The 26,844-nt window shown below is 34.1% G+C and overlaps 2 protein-coding genes across 5 annotated transcripts; one reads left to right on the top strand and one right to left on the bottom strand.

The window, feature by feature from the left end:
- Positions 1 to 11,465: 11,465 nt before the first annotated feature.
- Positions 11,466 to 13,739, top strand: LOC129304915 (uncharacterized protein At3g28850-like). 2 transcript variants are annotated; one of them, XM_054944762.1, is made up of 2 exons: positions 11,466 to 12,040; positions 12,131 to 13,739. In XM_054944762.1, exons 1-2 carry the CDS (start codon positions 11,964 to 11,966, stop codon positions 13,485 to 13,487), a joined length of 1,434 nt encoding a protein of 477 aa, XP_054800737.1. In that variant the 5' UTR covers positions 11,466 to 11,963; the 3' UTR covers positions 13,488 to 13,739. The 2 variants fall into 2 exon arrangements, with proteins under 2 accessions (XP_054800737.1, XP_054800738.1); XM_054944763.1 differs by having other exon boundaries at positions 11,466 to 13,739.
- Positions 13,740 to 17,530: 3,791 nt separating this feature from the next.
- LOC129307259 (binding partner of ACD11 1) lies at positions 17,531 to 22,011 on the bottom strand. Of its 3 annotated transcripts, none has more exons than XM_054948166.1 (5): positions 21,825 to 22,008; positions 21,047 to 21,187; positions 19,843 to 19,918; positions 18,843 to 18,956; positions 17,531 to 18,269 (listed from the first exon to the last, which is right to left on the bottom strand). In XM_054948166.1, exons 2-5 carry the CDS (start codon positions 21,160 to 21,162, stop codon positions 17,814 to 17,816), a joined length of 762 nt encoding a protein of 253 aa, XP_054804141.1. In that variant the 5' UTR covers positions 21,163 to 21,187; positions 21,825 to 22,008; the 3' UTR covers positions 17,531 to 17,813. The 3 variants fall into 3 exon arrangements, with proteins under 3 accessions (XP_054804141.1, XP_054804140.1, XP_054804142.1); XM_054948165.1 differs by having other exon boundaries at positions 21,047 to 21,211; positions 21,825 to 22,007; XM_054948167.1 differs by lacking the exon at positions 18,843 to 18,956 and having other exon boundaries at positions 21,047 to 21,211; positions 21,825 to 22,011.
- Between the last annotated feature and the right edge of the window lie 4,833 nt (positions 22,012 to 26,844).

The following is a 26,844-nucleotide window of genomic DNA, read 5'->3' as shown; positions in this document are numbered from 1 at the left end:
GGGGGGGGGAGCGAAGGTGTAATTTTTGCTAAAAGTATAATCAAAAGTTTGGAGCCTTCCTGGACCCCCCACCCCTGATATAAATGAAAATAGATCTTTCTCTCTCTCCATATTCTACTACAGTATAATAAGTGTGTAACAAATCGACTTCGCAATAAAGATAGGCTATAAATCAATGATTCCGGAATTAACTTCCAGGCCAAACACAACTATTCTTATTTATGCATATTTTGGCCTTACATTATTGTTCGCCATGGCTCGGAAACACAGAGCGGGATCGACCAGTCTGCTCTGCTGAATCCCTGACCACACCAAAAACCAAATAAAAGCAGAAAAACCAAGATCTTGGATCCGTTTTACTAGTATTTGTTTGCTGGGGAAATCTAGAAGTTACTTAGTTAGGTATATGATTGCTTAGATATGTACATAATCCTCGAGCGGTAACAAAGTTAAGGTGTGCATATACTAGTACTCTACAAGTCCACATAAATAAGAGAAGTGAGATTAAGGGAAGGGGGGCAAGAAGGACAAAAGATGCCAACATTGACAACTTTAATTGGAATCTTGCATCTGTTGCACAGGCCAAACAATAGCCACTTGATTTTATGTGCTCAGAGAGGTAAGTTGTTAGGTCATGTGTGACGAGGAAACACTGGCATTCCGAACATGAAAATCCAGAATCCAAGGAGAAGTATATGTATATTATATATTATTTTCATATACATATCATCAGTGCTGGAAACTTGCACTCGGAATTTGATTTATTAATTAATTAATGAGATCTCTCGCGTCGGCTCCATATATTTGGCTATTTTGTATTGCAGATACTCTTATTGGTAATATATATATTCACTCCCCTTATGTAAACATGCTTACCTAATTGCACATGTTATTAGCATATTACTGCTATAACCTCAATGTATAGTTATATAATCTTAGAGCCCAGAAAGATGCAGGAGCTAGCCTCGTCCTGGAACCGGCCTGCTGAATTAATTAAAGTCACCCCCACTTTTTTCCCCTCATTAATTATTATTTTAACTTCTCAATATTCTTAGTGCCTGATTTTAGTACAAATCCCTATTAAATGAGAAAAAGCGGGATTGAGGCAGGCATGCAGTCAAGTTTTGTGGTGAGCTGATTAAATGTGATATTATTGTATTCCATGCTTCTTATTATAGTGTTTACATATAGCGATCTGTGTGAAGGATGAAAGTGAAAAATGAAGGGAAGGGAGGGAGGATGTGTGGGAGACCCATTTTAGTCGGGTCGAATAAAAATAACTTGGTTTTCTTATAGTGAAGCCCTCATTGATGAGGAAAAAAATTTAAACACGTTAGAAGAGATATTTGTAATCAATGAAATTTGATAATGTAATACACTATTACATAAAGAGCTTTTCACATCGCTCGTGTATGGTATCTACATTGCTATCGGAGTACGTAGAACGGGGCAACTTAAAAAGTTTGTATTATTTATTTCACTTTTATAATTGATATGGAGAAGAGAAACCACATCATTTTTACAGAAAAGGGACGTGGTTTCTTAATAAATCTCATCGTTTTTTTACTTAAAAATAACATGGTTTATCGAGAAACCGTGTTACTTGTACATCAAAATTATTCAATAACATAACTTATTAAACATGTTATTAAAAGAGATACTTTTTTAATCCTATTTATAGAACAGGGAAAAAAAAATTTTTTTATCCTATTTATAAATGGCTCATTAAATTTTCATTATAAATTTCTCTATGTGACCACCATTAAATATTTAAAAAAATATATTGTTAAAATATTTATGTTTAATAGGTGTAAAGTTGAGAAATTATTAAATTTTTAAACAGAATTAATAAGTTTTTAAGTTTTCATTAGTTCGGGTGAAACATGTTAGAAATACCTTATAAATAAGATCAGAAAAATATTTCTAATTAATTAATTTAATAATGTAACATCAAAATAATATAACTTGTATATATATGTAAAGAGAAAGCGGTGGGGTGGGAAGACAGGAGGACTAGTATAGGAGGTAGAGAGGGCATCTTCGAAGGGGTACTTGCATAGAGTTGAATTGATGAATGAACCTTTTTCTTTTTTGAATATAAGGGCAGGGCGTAAACTACGCAGAGATTTAAAAACAAAAAACAAGGTCGTGTCATTATATTGAGTAAAAGAACTTCATGAAAGAGGAGGTCATTGAGAATCCTGATCATTCGAATTTTAATGACGCACTAGATGAGTGATGAGTTGATATATACGTGATTAAAGGGTAACAATCCAATCCAGCATCGTGACACTTTTGGTATTTTTTTTATACTAAGAATATTCATTTTGAATCGGATTGAGAGCCTAGATAGAATCAAGGTAGAGGCCAACTCTAAGGTAATAGTCATCCAGCAAAGATTAAGGCCTTTTAAGAATGGCTGAAAGTTCAGGTGCAATTTCAGGGTGGAAAACATGTAATAGAGGAATATATTTTGTCCAAGTAGCATTGTCACCTCTTATAAGGGCAGCTAGGACACGGCGAGGATGCATGTTTTTGAGGAAATAGAGAAGATTGAGAAAGGAAGGAGGAGGGGATAACATGGGAAGAGAAAGAAGAGAGGGTAGATGGGATAGGGATGTCTTTTATATGCAAGGGAGGACATATCATTAGGTACGTTCCCTTTTCCAGTGCTGACCGTATCTATGGCAACCTCTCCTACCCCACCCTTCTTTCCTTTGTTCGCCTTTTCCCTTCCCCATGTGCCTTTGCCTTCCCCCCCTCCTTCCTACTCTTTCCTTTATTCATTTTCATATCTTCCCATGTTACTACCTAATTGGTAAGAGTGGTGAAATCATACTCTATTTTAATTCAAAACTCTAATGTTTAAGTTTATAAGTCTTTCCTATTTATTATATACTATTCCTCCTATTTATTATATACTACTCCTCCGATTTTATTCATAAGTCACTTTTAACATGTTTCATCATTATCAAGAAAAATCTTAAAACTTATTAACTTTGTCTTAAAATTTAATAAATTTTTAACTTTGTTCCTATTAAATATATATATATTTCAAGGGTAAAGAGCCAAAATACTCACAAAGTGGTTAGTCAGGGGCACTCGATATCCTAAAGTGTAGGAAAAGGGCATAAATAACCATAACTTTACGCGAGTGGGTGCAAAAGTGATCAAACCGTTAACTTTAATTTAACATTATTAATTCTGACCGTTAAATTCTGATTGTGCATGTCATGTGTCAATCTTTGTTGACGTAGACTAATAAAAGGGCAAAAATACCCACAAAACTGTTAGCTAGGAGCAAAAAAATCCATAACATTACCAAAATTTGCCAAAATTTGTGTAAAAGTAGCCAATTTATCAAGTCTCTTAAATGTTAATCGTTTAACTGACACCTACATAGAAGTTAACTATTTTTTCATTGATGTAGATAAAAATTATTTTTAGATGAAATTTTATGAAGGTTGATCAATCATTGTATGATGTTAAAATCCATGCCATATGATTTATTTCCATCACCACATATCTCGCCTCCATGCCTCCCTCCCTCCCTCCTCATTTTTCTTGTTTGCAGAACCAGAGATTCAACATAGTGAGATAGATTGTACACAATCGAAGATCGAAGCTAAACACACAGCTCTTACACCGCCCTATTCTAAGAACATTGTCACAATTTTAAGTAATTTCATTCATAATAAATTCAAAATTTTAAATGATTTTCATCACTGCTGCAAGAAAACAAACAATTTAATTTAATATTTGACCAAAATGATATTTTCTCATATAATATTCATACAATGATCGATTAACCTTCAGAGAATTTCATTTAAGAATATTTTTTATTTATATCAGTGAAAAAGTGGTTTACTTTTACTTGGATATCATCTAAATAGTTAACATTTAACGGATTTAATGAATTTATCACGTTTGCACCAATTCTGGGAACGTTATGAGTATTTTTACTCTTAGCTAACGACTTCATGGGTGTTTCTGCCCTTTTATTAGTCTATATCGGCAAAAACTAACACGTGATATGCATAATTAGCTTTTAACAATTAAAATTAATGATTCTTAGTTAAAGTTAATGGTTTGGTTATTTTTGCATCCAATCATGCAACTTTATGAGTATTTATGCCCTTTTTCCCATTTTAGAATATTAGTTGCCCCTGGCTGATTACTTTGTGGGTATTTTTGCCCCTTTGCTCATATTTCAATAATATATTTTCTTTCTCTAACATTTAATGGAGGGTAAAAGAGAAAATTTGTGATGAAAATTTAATGACGTGACTTATAAATAGGATAAAAAAATTTACTCTCTTTACCTTATAAATAGGATCAAAGGGAGTAGTTATTAAGTCTAACTTTATCCGATATAAGATTTCTTATATCATTTTAAGTCTATTTATATTTGGACAACCTAACACTTATTTTATGTTGAGTTGCTACATCTCTTTTCTCGTTCAATCCCGGATCTCATGTGGTAGTCCTCCCTTGTTTCACTAATATACATGTGTATATATTCAACGCGTTTCCCTATAAGACAATGATCCCCCTTCATTCCAATTCCCTTCTTTAACCGCGCTACTTGCCTACTCAGATTTAATCAATGAATTCTCGTCACTCTTTTAGCTCATTCTCTTGAGATTTTTCTCCATTCAAAATATTTTTCAATTTTTATCACCTTGTTTCAACCGACGAGACAATTTTGATCGGTCAAAGAAAATGATTGAAAATTTGCATAATGTTCGGTTTATTCTGATAAGGGAGAAAAGATCAGTAAAGAAGCAAGATGGATAACTTTCATTCTCGAAGCATTGTTGAAAAATCAAATGGGTAACCTTATAAAATCAAATTCTCACTCGTTGATCTTACTGGGCATGAATACAAGTTAGCTGTCCAACGATTGGAATCAACGACAGTTGAATGCGTGCCATAGGATAACCGATAAGAACAAACAAGTGTTGTATGATATAGGATAATCGAAACATTCTTTGTAACAGTAAGATTGGAGCATTATTATTGTGGGAGTGACCAGATGTCTCTGTCGTGACTGGCTATGTCTATAAACATAGCTTTGGCCAAATAGGGTTCATAGAGTAGAGTAGATCATAGAAATCTGTGATACTATTACAGCGCACTTCATGGCAACTAATTCAAAGAATCAAACATGGGTGTTTCCTCCCGCCCCCACATCGTACTATCTGCTAGAGCACATTGTGCCAACACGAGCCTTCCCGACCCACAATATTGGATTTGGAACCACAATTTCCAATTTTTTATTTTTATTTTTCCGCATTTCAATTGGTGGTCCCTGTGGGCTAAAACATCATTTTCGGCTTAATATTCGAGTATTTCCCTTTAACAGATGAGGAATCATATGGGGATAATTAGGTGTGCGCCTGTAAGCCAAGTGGACGACAGATCATTTCATTTGACGTCAAATGTCTGCTGATGCCATCATTTTCAGCGCTCTTCATATGATTAAACATCGTTGCTATTTTTGGGGTTTTGAAATGAAAGGAATCGTATTCATTGTTTCAGAATGATAATTAATTAATTACTTAACACTATCATTACTAACAATCTTAAGAGCTATCAAGTCACCCTAAAATGTCACTGTTACGTTGTTCTTGATTATTCTTCTATCAACGTTGTTGCTGCTGATGCTGGTGAAGGTGTTAATTATTGCCTCTGCTTTTTCGTTCCTTCAACGCTGTCGCTTCCAATACTATTTTGGAATATCTCAAAAATCGAGGTGTTTAGCAGGAAGAAGAGTGAGTGCACGCGCGCACAATGGCAGGCCAAAACTAGTTGAAATTATAATATAGTGTGAAATGAGAGTAGGATCAAGGGAAAAACAAATGTAGAAGCTTCTACCCTATATCCTCTCTCCTCTCAAATTATTCTCTTCTGTTGAATCAGGAGAAAATATTGAATGAAAAGAGCATTTACGAGACAAGGAAGGAAGGAGAATCATCTACTTATGGCCCTTCGTCTCGAAAGAAAGGCCCATTCCTTTAGAAAAAAGAAGGATCAGGGCCGTACATACTGCAGAGCATCCATTTGGACCACTTTTCAGTCATTGATGTTTGGGCCTCAAACATTAAATTCCTTTGGAATTAGAGCTTTTTTACTATAATTGGAAGTTGGGCCTTGATATGCTTTCCTCTCCCAGAGCTCCTCTTCCTCCTCGACTCTTCTTTTTGTCGAATCTCTCTATTTTTCCGATTCCTGTTTCTGAATTCAAATTCAATGTTTTCTGCGTTCGATCACATTTAAATTCATAAACAGTTATACATTTAGCTCTTCCATTTTCACTCCAGCACTTTCTGTTTGTTGCCCCTCCAGTACTTTTAATCAAGTCCGCTGGGTTCAATTAATTAATAAGATCAATTTTTTTAAAAAAATTAAAATTCTAAGTGGTTAGCTTCCAAGAAATTTCATATATAATATGTTATTTAACATTTCATTTGTTGAAGATTTGGGATTATTTTAAAAATAATTCTTTTAATTTTAAATTCATAAACAGTCTTTTTATTTCTTCGTGTTAAGAAAAAACAAGGAGTCAATGATATTTAAAAAAATATCATAAGCCGAGCTTCTAAATTCCATAAACAACAATTGATTTAATTTCCTTACCGGGAAGAACCAGGCGATCCCTTAAAAAATTCTTACTTCAATTACATGCATTAATTGTAGAAGAGAACAATAAACTCTTGCAGATTACTGTTCCATCAATTAATTAGGAAGTGAAATTGGTTAGATTGAAGCGAGAAGTGAGTGAAAATTTAGGAAGTACTCCCTTCAAAATATAACAAAAATATCTTCTAAAAATTTTACCTAATCTAAAATATAAAATATTGAATAAGTTTTATATTTATTTTTTCAAACTATGCGCCCATTTTATTTATTACTCTTTTTGAGAGAAATTAATGGGTAAGGAATTGATCTTATTAATTAATTAATTCAATGAGTAAGGAACCACATTGGGGCTTAATTTGTTATAATCATATTTTGGCAGCTCAAAAGTGGTTACAAGCACGTGCTTCAATGTTGATTATCTCATAATCAGTTATATGCAGACTGTGATGACGAGTTTATGAGATCATGACTGAAAATGCAGTGTGCCCCAATGTAACTAAAATTCATGGAAAAGAAGGCAGAAAGTGGTCAATAGAGAGACTAGGAGACCGCAATTTCAGGGTTTTGGAATGGATCCCCACCGTATCCGCCCTCCAAGTTCCCACATCGCTTTGCTTTTAGCTTCTTCATATGTATCCAAAATAAAAGGGTAAAAATAAAAGCCAGCTATACTGACAATTATGAACAACATTTTCGTGCAAGTTAGCCAAATGGCACAACTTAAGCATAAATAACACGGCCGAAAACCTATCTTGCGGCTGAAAACAAATCAAGAATGGAGGTGATGAAGTGGAGTGAGAAGGGTGCGTGGAAAGAAGCAAAAGGAGCACGCGGGATCACGTGGCAGAGTAATAATGAGGTGGACCAATCCCCATGCATTCCCTGTTCCACGTGTGAACTCATCTGGATAAGGGAATTGAACGTGGATAATTGTGGTGGCCACATCGGAACGTGCATCACATCCTGCTTTCCAGCTCCCTCTCCTTGATTTTGTCCATGCCTTTGTTGCCTTTATTTCCACTCATCACATATTCGGGTCACGGATTTGGATTTCCCACACTCCTCTTACTCATATTTACAGTCATAATAATTAAACAATATAATCCAGCATTTCTAACCAAACCTTCATCATTTTCCCCCCTCAGGAAATTAAAGGGCCTTTATTGAATGAGTCGGTTTTCTTTAGCCAAACCTATACGCAAGTCATTTCATATGTACAATGCTTTTCTTTATGAAAAAAAAAATGGCCAAAACGATTGTTTTCTTATTTAACAAAAACATAACATTTGAGTTTTGATCTTCTTACTTTTTATCCATCCCCGCAACTCACAAGTCCCGTGCATTGAATCTTGAATTAAAAATTGTACTCCAATCGCTTTTAAATATAAGAAAAAAATAAACAATGTTTACAATTTAAGAAAATTGGTTGGGTATAATTATTATGTTTGAAATTAAAAAATTTAAACTAAATTATCCTTATAATAACTAATAAAACAAATTTATATGAACAATTTAGGTGAAATATAATAAATACTTCTTAAATTATATATTTTTTATAAACAAAACAAAGAGAGACATTCTAATAGCCCATTTGAATTTCAATTGAGTATAATTAATTATAAAAATAATTAATTATGTTATAACGTAATCTATTTAAATATTGTATTTCTAAAATTGATTTTAACAAAATTAAAGATGTTTGAATAACTTAGTCAGAATTAATTTTAGTTGTGCAACTTATCATAAAAGATATTACTTTTTAAAATTAAATTATTGATAAAATTGTATCTAATATTATTAAATTTGTTAAACTTTATTTAAGAAGTAAAATATATTATTCAACTTATATGTCTAATTAATTATAATTATTTAAATCAGATTAATATTAACATTTCACCTATATATCATGATAGGATGCAATGACAAAGTTGAAAAATGTGGAGTGGACAGTGACAGGTTACAATTTCTACGAGGGAGCTTCACAACTTTCCTTCATCCTTTTATTGGTTTGAAATGATTTCTTATCCAATCATCCGAAAACAAAAAGAGTCATAATCTATTATTTGGTTCAAGAAGATCTACCATATAGCTCATTACAAGACATTATTTTGCATATATAATCAATTATGTGATTAATTATGCTGTTTGGGTAATTTTTTTTTTCAAACCATGGGTTGCTCCCAAATGATCAATTAGTTGGGCAAATCAAACAAGCAGTAAATAATACAATTTTTTATAGTTATATATATATATATATATATATTACTGTATACATATTAATTTAAAATAGGGCCAGGTGTCTCAAGTTAAGAAAGAAATTTACCCCTTTTCAACTATAAAAGATTCATCACAAGTTGTGCATGTACAACATGCCCCAACTCCCAACTAATTAAATGCGTACAACTGCACAAGCAATGGCTTATTTCTATGATATAACGCCTATTTTTCCAACCTCCAACCGCCCAATCCTTTTGTTGTTCCCAGCATCAAAGTTATATATTTTTACGTGTTAGCAGTTATTATTAACCTAATAAAAAAATATTAAAAAATCTTGAGAATCTCTCTCGATCCGTTCATCTTGGAAGACATTGAAACTACAAGTCTGTATCTAAAGAAGCTACATGGTTCAATTTGGTGTGAGCATGTCTTTCAATTGCTTGAACCCACCATCACCGTACAATACCATTAATATACTTCGCTGCTTCATTATCCACTCTAGTTATTATTTCAATTACTTAACAGTTAATACATTCGCCAACCCAAAATTAGGTATACTATCATTTAACCCACCAGAAATATGTCTTTCTCTGGTAGTATTGTATTGTCCTTCCTTGTCTTATTATAATTGATCGAATCTCTCTTCTGTTTTCAAAGGTTTTGCTAATTAAAAGTTGTTATGTTCTATGTCTGCGCATATACTCCATGTCTCGATCAATGCTTTTGCTCTTCTTAAGATGATATCTATAATTAAAAGGGTCTATTAATTATTTCATACAAATAATATATAATTATATATGTATTCTGTCTCCTGATTTTTTATTTAACACGATAGACATTCGTTGTAAATTAAAGTCTGAGCACGTGTAGATATATACAAGCCGGTTTTCATGTGTATATCTCTAACAACTACCATATTTATCAAAAGTTAGTTAGTAGATGCTGTTCAATGATCTCAACCGTATTTTATGCACAAAAGCTACTTATGTTCCATAAGTTATGTACGACCAAGGGCACGTATAAATACAATCAATATACTAATATATGTAACTATAAAATTTATATATAGAATCCAAACTACTAAGTCAATTATTGTTGGAAAAATTATGTATAGGTCCAAGGAAATTAACTTATTTAAAAACCACAGCCAAGTCTTTTAAAACTCAAGTATAATTTAAATTTGGGGTATAAAGATAGCATTATCCTTATTAAACATCTGAAATTATTGTTGTAAAATATTGAAATATGAATTATAAATTATTGATATAGTAATTGTAAATAATTAATGTTAAGCTTTATTGACAATAGGTATGATCAATTTAACTATTATATATATAAAGTTACTGTTGTAAAATGTTAAAATGATAATTGTAAATTAATGATGAGGTAGTTGTATATTATTAATATCAAACTTGTAGTGTATGATCAATTTAACAATTGAATATGTAAAATTACAATTATAAAAAGTTAAAATGATAGTTGTAAATTACTGATAAAATAATTATAGATTATTTGATTAATAAAATGTATTTTTAGTGAGAGCATTATTATCTTTACACACCAATTTTAAATTACAGTCAAACTCAAGTCTCAAAAAATTTGACTATAATTTTTAAATTTTATAAAATTTATTTATAATAAGTCTGTTTTACGAGCCTATACGCAATTTTTCCATTATTTTTGTATGGAAGATCAAATAATACATTTTTTATTGCAAACTGACTAATGCATGATACCATATCCTGCTAATTTGGATATGGGCTGAATTCATGTTTAGACAATTCAAATAAATATGTTATTTAAATTTCATGTTTACCAAAAGAAATCAAAACATCTATTTAATTGCCTACACTAATTCATCCAAAGAATTCATTTTTCATAACAAAATTAAGAGAATCTGCATATCTTATACTCGATGTCTATTGATTATTGAATATAAAATACAAATACATTTAATAACTTATTAACTTGTATCTGCACGGCTGATTCATTGCATTTCGAAGTTGCGAATATTTTCTTTAGATAGTTATCATCATCACATCAATGACAAACGAAACAAAAAAGTTAATTTTTCTATAATATCGTGAAAATTAATTAATTAAAATAGCAAAAATAAGTATCGAATGACTATTTTTCTACCTTACGATAATGACTGTAAGTAAGCGTAATAATTATGTGACAAGGAGCAGTTAGAAGAATGGTAGCATTTTACGTAGCTGATGTAACAAGTAACAACTAACATTAATCCTTAAAGAACAAACAAAACAAAAATAAGTTTTTACCCAAAAAAAAAACCAACAAAAACAAGCGGCCAATGGTTTTGTATATCAATCCCAATTAAGAGGAAGGTTATAACGGTAAATTTGAAGCAGTAGTTGTTGGACGCGCTTGTGAAAAGGGATGATGACAGCAAGCGGGGTCCACTGGAGCGCCGTACCTCAGGGCTCAACACTTATGGAGAGGGCTTTTCGCTCTCGAATGATGTGGAAGGCACGCTACGCGCCAAAAACTGCGAGTGGTGGTGACATCGCTCACCGTCGCCTCAGCCGCACAGTAATAATAGAAGAGAACAAAAACAGAGTTCTCGCATAAGGCGTGAGGGAAGAAGCAGAGGAACCCGACTTGTTTTTGGGGAGAGTCATTCAAGCAATGATTTTCGCAATCTTGCCTTGCTGATTTTCTCGTCTGAACCCATATCTTGTTTTATTAAACCCCAGTCATGTCAAATTCTTCGTACGAAACTTTGTAGACAGATGTTGCTCCTTAATTAACTAAATTATTCTGGGTTTTTTTGTTTTGTTTTGTTTTGATATACAGAGAGAGAGAATAGGCCAACCGTGCGAGATCAGGGTTCAGAGTGCTATACCAATATGCTACCCGATTCTTCTCCCGCCCTCGTTCTTTGACTTTACCTTTATGCCTTTTCTATTAGAGACCTCTTCTCTTCCCCGTTGGTTCCTCCTCTGTTTTATCATTTCCTCGCCAATTCAACAAGACCCATTCAATATTATCTTCCCCTCCTGCTTCTTTTGTCCTTTTCTCTCTCAACCTCCTTCTTGACACCAAAATCCCAGAACAAAAGGAGAGAGAGCCTTCTGCGTCCAATGATGAATGAGCTCTGTCATCAGATTCGGCGGTGGATTTTCCACAGCGACAGAACTTCCTTCCTGGCAGCAAACAGGTGCTAACTCTTGGTGGGTTTCTTCTTTAGTTGATTTCTCTTCTGATTGTACTTTTATATTTGGAATTTTGTAATCATGGGCTGTGCTAGTTCCAAGCAAAAGCGATGTCGGCATTGCAACGCTCCGTATTCCCCTGTGCCCAGAAGCTACTCAATGCACGTCCACCACCCGCCTCAGAAAGAAGGCGATAGCAACCATGTCGTGGCTCTCACCTCCACCACATTGGGTTCTCTCAAGCTTGATTCTCCTCTTTCAAGTTATCAGAAAACTCACAGGCTTCCTGAAATCGGAGGCCAGAATGGTTTCAAGTTTTCCCACAGCAAAGTCAGTGATAGTGACGGTTTCAGCTTTGACAACCGCGATTCAATTGACGATGATAAGAAGAAGAAGAATGAGGACTTATCCGCAAGTCAGAGAAAGATTAAGGAATTCTCGATGGGGCTGATCGAGGCCAAAACATGGTCCAATATGATCGACGAGAAGCTACCGAAATATATGCCCAGGACTCCGATCAGAACTCCTCCAGGTGAACCGGAGACAATCAACGCGTGGGAATTGATGGAAGGTCTCGAAGACATCAGTCCCTTCCGATCACCCAATCACTTCCGGAGCTTCTCTTTCGATCAATCTGTTTCTGCTCCGACTGATCCACCAAGGTCAGGCCTGGTACAGGATGGCACTCGGTCCTCCAAACCTTTGTGGCTTCAAATGAGCGAAGACGAATTAAGTCCCAGGATTCCCCCTGCAATTACCGATTTTGATCCTGAAGTCATTTCCTCATTCAGAGAGTCGTTACAAGAGCTCTCCCCAGAAATCCCTTTTCAACTACGGCTAATCGATGATGAGAAAAACCATAGCATAACTGCTAATAACTTGTCTTTTGATGTCACCGAAGAGAATACAATTGAAGGTAATGATATGGATTTGAAGACTCTTCCATTCAATAAAGACAAGGTGGTTTTGTACTTTACGACCTTACGCGGAGTGCGGAAGACTTTCGAGGATTGTTGCCATGTGAGGCTCATATTGAAAGGATTAGGAGTCCGTGTCGACGAACGAGACGTGTCGATGCATTCGGGATTCAAGGATGAGCTCAAAGAGCTTCTGGGTGATAAGCTTACTGGGATTGGATTGCCTGTAGTGTTCATTGGAACTAAGCCCATTGGTGGAGCTGAGGAAATTCAAAAACTGCATGAAGATGGGAAGCTTGAAAAATTACTCAACTGCTGCGAAAGAGTCGGTGATGAGCGTGGAGGTAACAGCGATATATGTGAAGCTTGTGGGGATATTCGATTTGTGCCCTGTGAAACATGTTCTGGAAGCTGTAAAATTTATTTGGAAGCCGAAGAAGAAGATGAAGATGGTGAAGTAGGTGACTATGGGTTCCAGCGGTGCCCCGATTGCAATGAAAACGGGTTAATCCGCTGCCCGTTGTGTTGCTCGTAGATTTCACCTTCCAATCACATTTTAACAGAGGTAATTTTTCAGTCTGCTGGGTGTCTGTCTTGTGTGTTCTTATGAAGTTTTGGTGCCGTATAGATAATGAGAAAGTGGCATTATGAGTGAACAATAGTCTTTCACTCTTTTTGTACAACAAACAAATACAGTTTAAAATGTATACTTTTTGGTTTTTCTTTCTTTCTTTTTCCTTATTTTTAGAAAGGAAATAAAATTTACCACTATCTTCTTTGGTGAAAATTATATATATATATATATATATATGAGGATGACGGTAGCATTTCATCGTGTGATTTATAATTGGTTTTACTTCCTTTACTTTCCAATTTAAAAGATGTAATTTATGATTGATTGTATTATTACAGTTGTAATGCTAATTGATGATTGATTTGAATTCTCTCATGGGTTTAAAAAAATTTAAAGAGAAAGAGGATATTTATAGGGACATAATTATCATAAACATAGATATGGATCATCTAAATAAATTGGGCAAATTTTTTTTTTGGAAAAATATCACCAAAAGTTTACTGGGGGTATTTTATATGAAAGAAAGATTTTAACATTCTGATTTTTTTTTCTTCACCTCCTTACTCCTTAGCTAAAAATAATTTTTATAAGAAATGAATGAATTATCTCTAAAATTTAAAATAATAATGTTTACCAAACAAAAATAATAAGTCATTCAAATTTAATAATAATCAATTCATGATCAATAATGACACACACAGAACTTAATAAGATTAAGAAACTAATAAAATAAGTTTAATAAAATAAATGTTTATTATGTATAAATAATAAATCATTTAGGTTTTCACATCAAAATATTCGTAATTGATGACAACACATTTAAAATTTAACAAAATTAAAAAATTGAAAATACAAATGTAATGAAACAAGTGTTCACCTTATGTGAATAAGAAATTATTTAAGTTTTGACAATAATTAATTTGTGATTACTAACGATACATTTAAAATTTAACAAGATTAAAAAACTGACAGCACAAATTTAATGAAATAAATATTTACCATATATAAACAATAAATCATTTGAGTCATGACAACAATCAATTTGTTATTGACAATAATACATTCAGACGTTAACAACTAATTTCTATTTAGTTATTTCTCTTTTATTAAGAACAATTAAGTTATTCATAAAAATTTATTTTTAGTCAAGGACAGGGAGGTGTAGTGAATAATTGATATCTTAAAATTCTTTTTTGATATAAAATACCTCCAGTGATCCTCAATTTATATTTTCCCATTTCTTTTCGTTCAAGATAACAATAATTTTTCACCACAAAAGAAGAGAAATTAGAGTCACATAATTAATTAATGCTGCGGACCTACTCCTGTGATAATTAGAAAAATATTATTTTAAGATCGTGGAGTTTATGAACTCAATGTATAAGGCATCATGTCATCCCTGCCATGATAACTAGGATTAGCATGTTTATTTTCCCAGCCCCGGATTATGGGGTGAATTATTTAGAGGTATTTAATTGGCTACTGAAGAATGAATCATAGAATTTTTTTTTTTAAAGGAAAACAAACTGCAGAAAATCCGCATCCACGTGTTGAATTGAGGAATGATTTCAGGACTTTCAATTAACGCGTTGTGAATAGATTAAGCAATGCAAGACCCCTACTTAAAAGTTAAAACGCATTAGTAGCTAGAAATTAACATGACTGCGTCATATACACATATGCTATACATATAAAATAAAAATAGGGACAGATATAAAAGACTTCCTCACGAGTTCATTTCTTTCTCCCTGACATTATAATATTAGCGGAGAAGATTTAAATTCAAACATGAAATAGGGTAAACGAGGCTGAGAAGCCTAGTGACCTGGTCAAATCATATTTCAACTCAATAGACTATTTGCTAAAGAAACCTAAGGAACAGTCCAAACTCCCAAAGGCACATACAAATTTATTTATTTATTTTTTTTTTTGGGTAAGCAAAAGGAACACAATTATTTATGAGGGCACTGAAATTTCCAGCTTCTTTTATGTCTGTTTGCGTTCGTCTGGGGTTCTCTCCGTGACATTGATGATTGGAGGTGTGAAATCAGCGGCAGTGAGTTTGAATTTTGGGACGTTAATGCTTGGCAGGGACAAGAAAAACAACCAATCTTGACTTTGAGAACAAACAGCATGAATATGAATAGTCAAAGGGAAAGTTTGAAGTTTAAAATAACGAGGAAGGTTCTTTTAGGGTAATTTGATTTGTGATGATGGGGAAGGGAAGTGCGTTATTTTTGTTGGAGGCAGAGCCACCTAATTGGGTCGGAGCAAAATGATTGAGAATTCCTTTGTCCCTCAATCTCACCAACAACTAAGAAAGATTGAAGACCTATAAATGATACAAATGATGTGGATGTAACCAAAGAACAGAAGCTATCATATGTATTTATGTCATCCAATCAAAAGCTTATGGGTGGAAGTTGTGAGTGGTAGATGCCAATCGCTGCCCACAGTTGGCTGATAATTGCACTGCCAATTCACCCGTTTATGTTTCCCCCCAACGTCGGTTCCCCTAAAACACGCACCTTCTCTTCTACACTTCTAGTTGTTATATTTTCACCAAAATACTTTCTATCAATCACCCTTATGTTTGTTGGTACTGTTAAGTTCTGTGAGTAATGAAGGTGAAAGCTCGTGTGTGTTTTGTTCTTGAAGAACAAAACAGGGGAAAGGGGAATGGATCACTGGCTTCTGTCAAAAGGTGATGAAATCAGAGGCATCATCAAAGGCTTAGGGATTGGTTGGTATTTTAGGTTGTAAGTATGTCAACGTTATCACTGTCTTTGCGCAAGCTACAAATCTCATTCCTAGGGACTTTATAGAGAATGACACCTATAGATATTTCATTGAAGAGTTAAGAACGGTGATGACGACAGAGTGGATTGCTAATTTTATTTTGCATGTGGAGTAAACATGAGATGTACTGATGCTTTTAATCTTAAATTACCGCATAGTAATGTTACCATTATTTTTGATACCTTAATCAACTCCCACCTTCCTGTGGGGAGGTGGAGATTGATGATAAGTCTAGGAATGTATAAAAAAGGAAAAAACAAACAGTATATAATTATTTTGCGAATGCATGAATAAGTTTCTATTAAAAGAAAAAAGAAAAAGGCATCCTATCCAAGAATAAACGCAGATTTTTGTGGCTATGCCCTCCTGGCAGTGAGCATCCGAAAGAAAAGAAAAAGTCATGGTGGCCTGGCCACGGCAGTGAAGTCTTTTTTTTTTTTCTTTTTCTTTTTTTAATTTCTCTGACAAGTGATGCGCATAATAATGAGTGAGAAAGAAACCAACCACGACAATAGCAGCAGCAGCAGCAGCGTGGATTAATCAGAAATGAAAGGGAGAGAAAGACGTGATTTCAGAAAGAAAAAGAGGAACCCATACAGCAAACCAAGCGGGGGGGATGTCTGTGTGAGATCGTGTGCACCAAGCAAAGTATTCAAACCGTATGTGCTTCCCATTAATCAAGTCAAATCATAATATCATTTATTTATAATGCTATGAAACTAGGCCGGTAACGGCAACGCACCCTCCCTCCTTTCAAACATATTAATAATCCTAATGAATAGTTTTCTCTCAGATTAGTTGGATCCCATGCCTTTAAAGTGCTAACAACATCTTGCTGGATTCGAATATTTTGCTGGTAACGGATTCATTAAACTACTACAAAATAATTCACTTTTTATTATATTTGAAGGCAACAACCGTGCGATATGCGCCCTCAAATAATATTTCATGATGCTACATCTCTACCTGAAATATTTTGTACCACGCACAGCAACAAAACCAGATTGCCTTTGTTTATTATTGTGTCAGTATCTTGTTTGCCTTCTTGCTTCACAATTCAATTCCGTGAGAGTCTTGTCAAAGGAGTCACCTTACATATTTTGCTTAAACGCGTTTCAAAAGTCAGACATCGGTTCAAGTTTAGACATCAGAGTGTTATATCTGAATATTATACAGAACCATGCATGTGATACCACATCAGAAAATATGAGGATAAACATATTTGGCAACAGGAAGCTTGAGTACTTGCAAGTTAGCTGCTGACCGGAGGTCCTCCAACTCTTTTGTTCCCAGTCAGCAAGTATTCCAATGTTTTAATACATTAAAATGTACACCAGATCAATGGCTTGGGGCCCAATCACTGTCCCAGTATCAGCACTAAATTACTTATACAGATCCGCTAACGCACTTGACAACTGCACAAAGTTCCTGAGATATTCATTTACTTTTATCCCAACACCGCCCTTGGAATACAACAGATTTGATGTTTCATTTGTTGCGCTGACTCAAGTCAGCGGCAGATTTGGCTGCATGATCCAACATATCTGAAACCCAGAGAGCTCCCTTTGCAAAGTAACTGCTGTTGACGACGGCATTACCAGCTGCCACTGCTGCCCTCCCTGTAACTGTAGCCAAGGCTATGGCTGCTGTCCCTGTAAATGTTGTAGCCGATTTGGTGATATCGGTGACATGGTACTTCTCGTCCACAGATTTGAAAGTTTCCATGCTGGAATTAATTGTATCCGTCAACCCAATTTTTTTGCTGAGCTCTGCAACTCTGGCTGCTGCTCTGGATGATAGTCGGTAAGACTCATCAAATTCCTTTGCCTTGATCAATGCATCCTTTCCCAGCACATATCCCTTGGCTACCATTGTTTTCACTACCTCCTGCGCCAAGGTTACTGCCTCCCCAGGGGTAGAAGCAAATTTCTGCATATGAATATCCTGTACAAAAAAATGATGTTCGTTCGTTCAATAATGGAAAGGAATAGACTTGAACAGTCAGTATTAATTACAGTTTTAAACAGAAGAATAATGAATAAGGTCATGTTAAACTGAGTTTTGTTTATGGGACTCGAAAACAATGATTCGTTCCTTTTTAATTTAGAAAAAGGTACAAGCTGATTATGAAAAGGGACAACTTATTCTACTTCACTTGAAAGACAAACCACCAGACCCTCACAGCTTTGATTTACATTTATATCATTCAGCTATTTTCCTCCTCAGAACAGAGTTGTGCTCGTTAGCAGGTCTCCAACAGACAAGAAATAGCGGTAGTTTATTCAAAGTATCCAACCTTCTAAAACAGTAATTCATCTCGTTCTAAATTTGTAAACCATGAAATTACAAAAAAAGGGGGGGGGGAATGTTCATCAAATTTGAAAGGATTTTAATTTCTTCATAAACAAAAACATGCTTGCTTTTAAAACACCATGAAACAATTGTTTACGAATTGCTATTATATTACTTTGCTCCGTTAAAGCAAATGAGCATTCTAAGGTAGAGTTTCAAGCATACTGATAAACTTATACTATCTTCAGGCCTTGACGCATGGTCACTCCAATTATCACAGTCATCTAAGGAACCTTCCCAGCGAGAAATGCAAATGGGTTGATCTACAATCACAGATCCCTGATATAGTTTGGATTGAAACACAATATTAAGATTGAGAAATATATTAATGATCAATACCAGAACATTGAGTAGCTAATGTTCAATAGCTATCCAAAAACAGGCTGATGAAGGAGCAAAAATCAAAATCATACAAGGTATCTTGTCATATATGCATATTATAAAAGAAAGATCTGGCGTGTCCTGATCTAAATGTCCCTCCAGTGTACAGTGTTACTAGATAATATTTTTCCTTCCTGCTTTATTATTCCTTGCCCTTATCCCCTTCATGTAATATTTATCCTTCGCATGGGCGAATTCATTCACTGGTATAGCTGTTCAGGTGAAACCGCTGTAGTTTCTTGTATTTTAAAAGGACTTCATAGGTTTCTTGCAAGCCAATGGTGATGAATCTGGCCCTTGGGCCTCAACAGTTGACGTATTCTAGGGCAGAGGGTAAGTGATGGAGCCTTTTTTCTTTTTTCTTTTACTTATAGCATAATAGGAAAAGTAAGAAGGTCTGTGTGTCTTCACAGGGTAAAGGAGGAATTGTGATTATAATTTTGTTGCAGAGCATATACCTCTCAAATGCATAGGAACCTGGGTTTTTTTTTTTTTTTCTTGTTGTTGCTTTCTTCTTGCTTTTGCTATCTCTTTAGCTAACCCTTGAGACTTATACTCTAGTAGGATCTTTAGGCATAAATAATGTTATTCTGGACTAGATCCGTCATATATTAAAAACTGTAAAGAGACTACTGACAGGCATTGTTGATATAATGATATTTATCTAGCATGCAATTAAGCGAAGAAAGATAAACTTCTTTAGAAGACCTGATGTAGATGACATCAATCTATGATATCCAACATTTTAAAAGCTAGGAGGCAAGGTGGATGAGCATCAACATACATTCAGCAACAAGGCAGTTTCCAGAGCATAAGCATCCCTAAAAGTCACATATGCGGTATTTACATCTTCATCAGATCTGTATCATGACAAAAGAGCCATTATATAAACAAGCGACTGTCACCCCAAGCCTTGCAAGCATATGAAATTTCTATACAACAGTGACAGGAAATAAACGAATTAAATGAAAGTACTGATACTTGGTTGCATTAAAGGGCACTAATGTATCAGCATTTTAATCAATATCTGCATTTTAAGAAGAGAACACCATAACTTCGTTAATTGGCAATGTTGTTAATATTTGTGTGAAGACGGAAGAACATATGAATATGATACTAATAATAAACAAATAAATTGTAAGCTACCTACTTCAGACTTGGAGCAATAACAGAAAAGAAAAAACTCCTTCTGAACAACCAAACAAAAAACATGAAAGTATATTATGGAAGGAATAAATTATTTATTCTAAGATCACAGAAGAATTGTTGACTTGCAATCATGAGAGAGAGGGGTCAACTGAAATCTAGAGGTGACAAAGTAGTGGGCACTCTGTGCAAGAATATCCATAGGATTCCCAATTCCTTATCTTTGCCATCTTATAGCTCGGAAATTTTGAATTTGGCTTTGTTCAGGCAAAATTATCTAAAGGGAAATGATCATTATATTCCCTATCTGCATGTCATTATTATTAAAGTCAGACGGATATCCATTTAAAAAAAAAAAATTGAGATGCAGTTTGCAATACAAGGTTGGCTATTAAAAATGGGTGAAGGTGCATTTTTGCCTCTAAAATATTTCCCGAAGAGCACCTAGCACCCTAACATTTTTGTTGAAGAAATTTTGCCCTTAAAGTTATTAAAACAGAGCATTTTTATCCTTTCTATCAAATTTTCTAGCAATCAATGTTTGAGGTCAATGTTGGAATTTTGATGGAAAGGGCAAAAATGCTTCGTTTTAATAATTTTAAAGGCAAAATTATTCTAACAAAAACTTTAGGGTGCTAGGTGTTTCTCGAAAAATACTTTAAAGACAAAAATGCACCTTAACCCATTAAAAATCTCCCAAATTTGCAACAAGACGTAAAGACCAAGTAAGCATTGCATCAAAATGCCACCATAAAGTAACATCATATGTTGAACATATACTTAGTTCAATCTAACTACATGATTACAAATTGCATTCCGTAAATAAGATTGAACAACATTACCTGAAGACTTCAATATGCTCAATTACACCAGAGTATGTGAAAAAATTGTGCACATCCTTCTCTGTTGCTCTAGGGGATAGTTTGGTGACTTCAGCAGTGTAACCACAGCAGTTCATTATTGTCCAGTGACTGAAGCCTCAACTGGAAAATTTGGAATGAATAAGCCTATGAAAAGAAACAGAAATCAAATTCCACCGAACAAAGGAAGATGACCCTGTAGGAAATATTGCAATCACTCCAGATATCGCTAAGCAGAAGGCATAGCTAAACCATCCCTTTTCCTTTCATTCCTCCATTCATAAGGCCATGTATAATTAGGACAAACAAAGAAGATAATAACCACGCCGTTCAAGGTACCATTTATCTATGAATTTGGAGTATGCTTACTTCCTTTGCCCATAACGAATTCATTGCAAAACATTCAATACATGTCAAAATTGACACACTGGACATTTCGTGCCAGATTACAAGTATTTGTTTATTCTTCTTTGGTACCCATCCAATGCTTCAAAAAAAAAAAAAGTATATTTTTCATCAGGAAAGAAATTGATAAGAATAGGAAGATTGAATTTAACAGTTAAGGTAACAACTGTTTTAGAGGAGAGAAGCTCGCGCCGACTTCATAGAAACAAACAAGAAAAACAGTTCTAGATACTGGGTTTTAATTTCAAGGACGGCGAACTCATATTCAATCGACAGGACAAATAGAAAATTGATTTGAAATCTACACAGGACTCGATAAAAAAGCTTAGAGAAGGGAGTGATGAAGTAAAATCACCTAAAGGCCGTAGCAGAAAACCCAAAAGATCACTGAATGTTGCAAAAGGACTTGAAGAAAAGAGAGAATTTGAAACTAAGAAGAAAGCAAGGGCTTAACATGCCAGTGGATCTGGAGAAAATAGTAAATTGAGACGAAGCAGAGTATCTGATGAAGCATGCCGCTTAACCAATCCAAAATTGGGACCATGCAAAGGCGATTCTGAATCCCACGCGCATGCCATTTGTCTTTCGGGAACACTAGGTTGTAATTAATGACGTTCTCATCATCACTGGGAGCGTGATACACACTGTCCTTCAAAAAGCGTCGACTGATTTCGGAAAAGCAGTTGGCGGGTACTGTAGTTACTTGGGGTCGGTGCGGATCACCGGCAAACAAAAATTGGTAACAGACGCTTTACCGCATGAAAATCAAAATTACCAAAAAAAAAAACGGCAAATAATCAATTTTTTGGCATATTTTTATTATTTTTATATAATATACATATACATGTCATACTCATCGTAGCGATCCATATCTAATTTATGATTAGTAGGAACGAAAAAAACTAACACCCAGTTTATAGAATTGATATAAAAATATAAAATAAATCCTTTTTTCCAGAGTCCACAAATTGAGACATACTATATCTATTTTATATGGTTATTATCACTCACCACAACTTATTTATTCTTGTTACTTTTTATTATTTGAGGGCATTTTACATTTACAAAATTATCTTTTTTTATTTCATTCCTTTTACTCATTAGAAGAAGGAATTGGGTTTTAACGGACTGGGCCAACAGCCCAAATCACATTATTTTTCTCAGTTTTGCTTTTCTGGGCCCGAATTTTTCTCAGGTTTGTCTACGGAATTTTTGGACAAAGTTTGTCTACGGACTGAGTTAAGTAGAATTTTATTCTGACTAGGTACCAGATTCATATTGCAGCACCGCTGGCGAGGGCTCTCGTTACGACTCGACCCCAGTTAACTTATATGCTTTTAAAATAAAATTTTAAATAATCATTTTTTTCACAAAAGAAGAAAAGAAAACATCTTTTTTATTTTTAAACTGAATGTCGAAATCTTTTGCACCTCCAAAGTATCATATTATGAGCACCTGTATATTCTTCATGCATGGAAAAGGTAATATAAAAAATAATCGGACGTGATATTGATTCATATTTTATTAATTTGCACTTACAAAGATAGAGGATCGTATTGATAAAATAAATAAATAAATAAATACAGGATTACAATTTGAGAGTAGATATTCCACATTACTATTGTCATTTGCTGTTGCAGTTACATGTAATTGGTATTGCGCCATTCGTTGGTACGTTGATTGTATTGGCATAACTTATTGGGTGAAGTAGTGTTGTTAAGGTTATGGGGCATAAATTTGTGGCGGAGGACATGATGCAGAGTGACCACAAAGCTCATGCATCGTTTTCCAAGTGCAGAGACGAGCGACTAACGTATGGATATCATACGAGTTGGGTTACAACGTTATGTGAAGTCCCTTTCTGGTGTTGTCGGTTACAAACATTGATATGCAGGAGTTGTTAATTCAATCTCACAGTGCTCCTTGCAACTTGCACTGTAAAGTCCAACTTTGGGAGCTACTTGTAGATATATAGCCCCCCTGTTTCTCATCAATTAATACTACCTACTGGGCGTGGTTTCACTGAGATAAAGTTTCCACTTTCCATCCCGGCCTATATCACTAGCTTCAATTCCTCCATGGTTCAATTATAGCCTGCTCACTACCACGCCTCTGGTCAATCCCGCTTTTTCGATTCAGCTTTTGTATTGTATAGTTATTGTTACTGTCAGGGCATGCTGCCAAATGGCCAATTCTCATTGAATGTACATATTGTAGAACACACACTCTGCAGAATACTAACTCTCAAGTATATGCAGCTAGGATTTGCTGTGTGTGTGTGTGTGTTTAGTTATATACAGCCGTATGACTAAGCTCTCTTGAATGCCTGTGAATGAGACATCAATCGCATTCTCTGAAACGGTGAAACCTTGCACACTCAAATACATCCGTTGATACGCGCAGACACAAGTTCGTGGAATTCATCATGACATCACTTGATGTGTATATTCTGAATTCTTTGGTAAGGGATTCAACGTCATTGAAAGTAGAAACACGTAATATGTATTTGAAATGTAAGTATATAATTAACAGTTGCTTGATAAAGTTCTACCCTCTCGCATGTCTGATATGCAACATAGGAACCACATACGGTTTAATTTGTTTTGTCAATTGTGTGTTGATGAGTGGGCATTGTCACGGCGTCACCGCATACTTGTTGGTGGTATGGGCAAAAACAAGCACTTCCTGCACAATATAAGGGTACAGGACAGCACCACTAACAAAAATAAACTCAAACGAAGGGAGGAGGAAAAGATTGCTTTAAAAGTTCAAGAGGCTAGTGAGTTGTTCAATCCAAATGCATGCCTATATATAGGCCAAATCTTAAACTCAAACATTTGGTTACACACTCATAAAGTATGTTTAAGTATCTGTTTGGAAACGTTGGGAGGTTACACGAACGTAAAAAATTGTTTATTTTCGTAAAATTAATCTAATAAAAAGAACTCAATTCCTTTTAAACTCGGGCATAGAGAGGCGAATCTATTAATTTAAATTGCGATTGCTTTGAGTTGGCTTGCTTCGTACGTGCGAACCCACTTCTCCTCCAAACTCATTTTACTAGTTCATTTCATTCCTTAATATTTATATACTATAAATGTTCTTCATTTAGGAAATGTGAGACTTTTGATATATATACTTTTGAGACACACAACAATACTAAGATGAACCCCATAAATGTAAACTATTAACTCCTTTTACAACGTCTCTCACTGTAAGAATTGATACAGGTGAAATGAGAGCTATAACACCTTGCCGTGGATGTGCATTCACGAGAATATGATAACTAGAAAAGTCAAAGCCAACACCTTACCATACAAATATTAGATGGTTTTTCTTTGGTAAGCATTCCATATGCTTACAATTAAAAAAGAAAATCATCTACACTATATGTTTATATATGCACTGCAGGAGCACCACCAGTACTGCGCTGATCACGAGTCAAAGTAAGCTAATATATAACAGAATATACTCTCTTAATGTGGTTTAACTCTAGTTTTAGCCTTTAGGCTTCAAATTTGTGGACATGGTTTTGATGACATCAAACAGGCACTTTTTATTAAAAAAATTCAAACAAAATTTATGCATTTTGATACTTGATAAACATAGGGAAATAAGCAATAATAGATAAAGTCGCAAAAAAAAAGTTAATATATATTTAATTCTTTAACCTTACATAATATTTCATTTTAATATCTTAACTTTACAAAGTATTCTTTTATAAAATATACTTTTAGTTTATCCCAACAAATTTTTACATGAAACTTTCAAATATTGACCAAATATTTTCAAATATTGAGATATTAATTTTAATTATTTCAAAATAATAATAATTGACACAATAAATAATTATTTAAAACTAATGATATTAAAGTTAAAGAACTAAAAATATGCTTTACAAAAATTAAAAGACTAAATTCAAATCTTATATAAAATTAGAGAACTAAAAGTATATTTTAACTAATAAAAATATATATAATATATTATAAAATTATAATTATAAAATGAATATATACATTATTAATTTGTATGATCATGGACAATTATAATTTCTCTATTATTTTATAAATATATTATCCAGATTATATTAATTTATTAATAAGAAATCCAATAATCACAGCTTAAATGTCCCATCATGAAACCGTGAATTGGCTAGTATATCAAAACAATTTTTTCATGACAACATTTTATAATGAAATGTAAAATAGAAACCTTGATATATGAATGATTTTTAGTATATAAACTGGTCTCTTTCTTGATAAGAACAAATGTCGATGATCTTGGTAAGAGTGACTGTGGAGATTTTAATGAAGGGGGGTCCGGGGATAAACACCAACACCGGAATGGAAAAAAAAAAATATATAAAGGAAGAAAAACGTAATGGTCCCAACGTAACTGCGAATGGTATGTTAATTAAGATGATATATATCAGTATGTAGACTGTAGTGGTGGCATCATCTATAAACGAAGAATAGATACGTAACAGTACACATAGAAGGAAAGGAACAGTCATGTTTTTTTAAAAATAAAAAATAAAAATAAAATATTGATAGTGGCCGATGGTAAACAAGGAGATTGATATGGTTGAGCCAGTCGAGAGTTGATGCAGCACATATTGTGTTAAAAACAGTTAAAGAACTAAAATATATATATACATAGCAGTACAAGAAGTCGACAATGATGACAAATGACCATAGTCTCCGAAGCCATCGCATCAACTCGACCGACTAGAATGGCATTTTTCTAGCAATAAAGTTCATGACTGGACATTAGGGGTCAATTACGTCGGTACGTGTTGGAGGTAGCTATATGTGCCTTGATAATTATAGTAATAAATAAAAATATATAAAATACACCAACCACAAAGATACACTACAAAATTATAAATAAATATTGTAAGGTAATAATAAAAAGGAAACTAAAAGCTCAATTCCTGGAACAACCTGTGCATTTCAAATCCCATTTCACCTTGTAAGGTAACCGATAATAAAGGAAGGAACTTTTCTGTGGGTATCTTTTATAGTTAGTGGTCTCTTTCTTAATACTCCGATGGCCTCTAGTCTACACAAAACAGAACCATCCAACATTTGATCAAATCACGTTCATGTCATCCACTTTCCAGTCGGGGGCTTTAATATTTTTAAATATCCACATTGTAGAAACTTGAACCCAACTTTACCGACAATATCTCCGAGTAAAACACGTCTGCATATTCTTCTTATATTATATATCATAGCCTCTACAAGCAAACTAATTAATATAGATATCTTCTCCGCCAAATATGACATCGAACCTAGATAGACATATATATATATATATATAAACCCAAGTCATTAAATTAAAGTACAGCGCTTGGCTAAAAAAGGCTTAACGAA

This window comes from Prosopis cineraria, unplaced genomic scaffold (genome assembly GCF_029017545.1).
Source record: "Prosopis cineraria cultivar Desert tree isolate PC_DT_omini unplaced genomic scaffold, ASM2901754v1 PC3, whole genome shotgun sequence".
In the NCBI taxonomy this organism is placed as follows: domain Eukaryota; kingdom Viridiplantae; phylum Streptophyta; class Magnoliopsida; order Fabales; family Fabaceae; genus Prosopis; species Prosopis cineraria.
Note: the sequence above shows the minus strand (reverse complement) of the source record. Positions and strands in the feature narration are given on the sequence as shown.

Excerpts from the sequence above, each read along its gene's own strand:
- LOC129304915 (XM_054944762.1), top strand. The coding sequence starts at position 11,964 with ATGATGAATGAGCTCTGTCATCAGATTCGGCGGTGGATTTTCCACAGC. Across the intron at positions 12,041-12,130 it reads TCCTTCCTGGCAGCAAACAG|TTCCAAGCAAAAGCGATGTC; the intron begins GTGCTAACTCTT and ends GGGCTGTGCTAG.
- LOC129307259 (XM_054948166.1), bottom strand. The coding sequence starts at position 21,162 with ATGAACTGCTGTGGTTACACTGCTGAAGTCACCAAACTATCCCCTAGA. Across the intron at positions 19,919-21,046 it reads GAGCATATTGAAGTCTTCAG|ATCTGATGAAGATGTAAATA; the intron begins GTAATGTTGTTC and ends GTCATGATACAG. Across the intron at positions 18,270-18,842 it reads AAGATAGTATAAGTTTATCA|GATATTCATATGCAGAAATT; the intron begins GTATGCTTGAAA and ends TTTTTTGTACAG.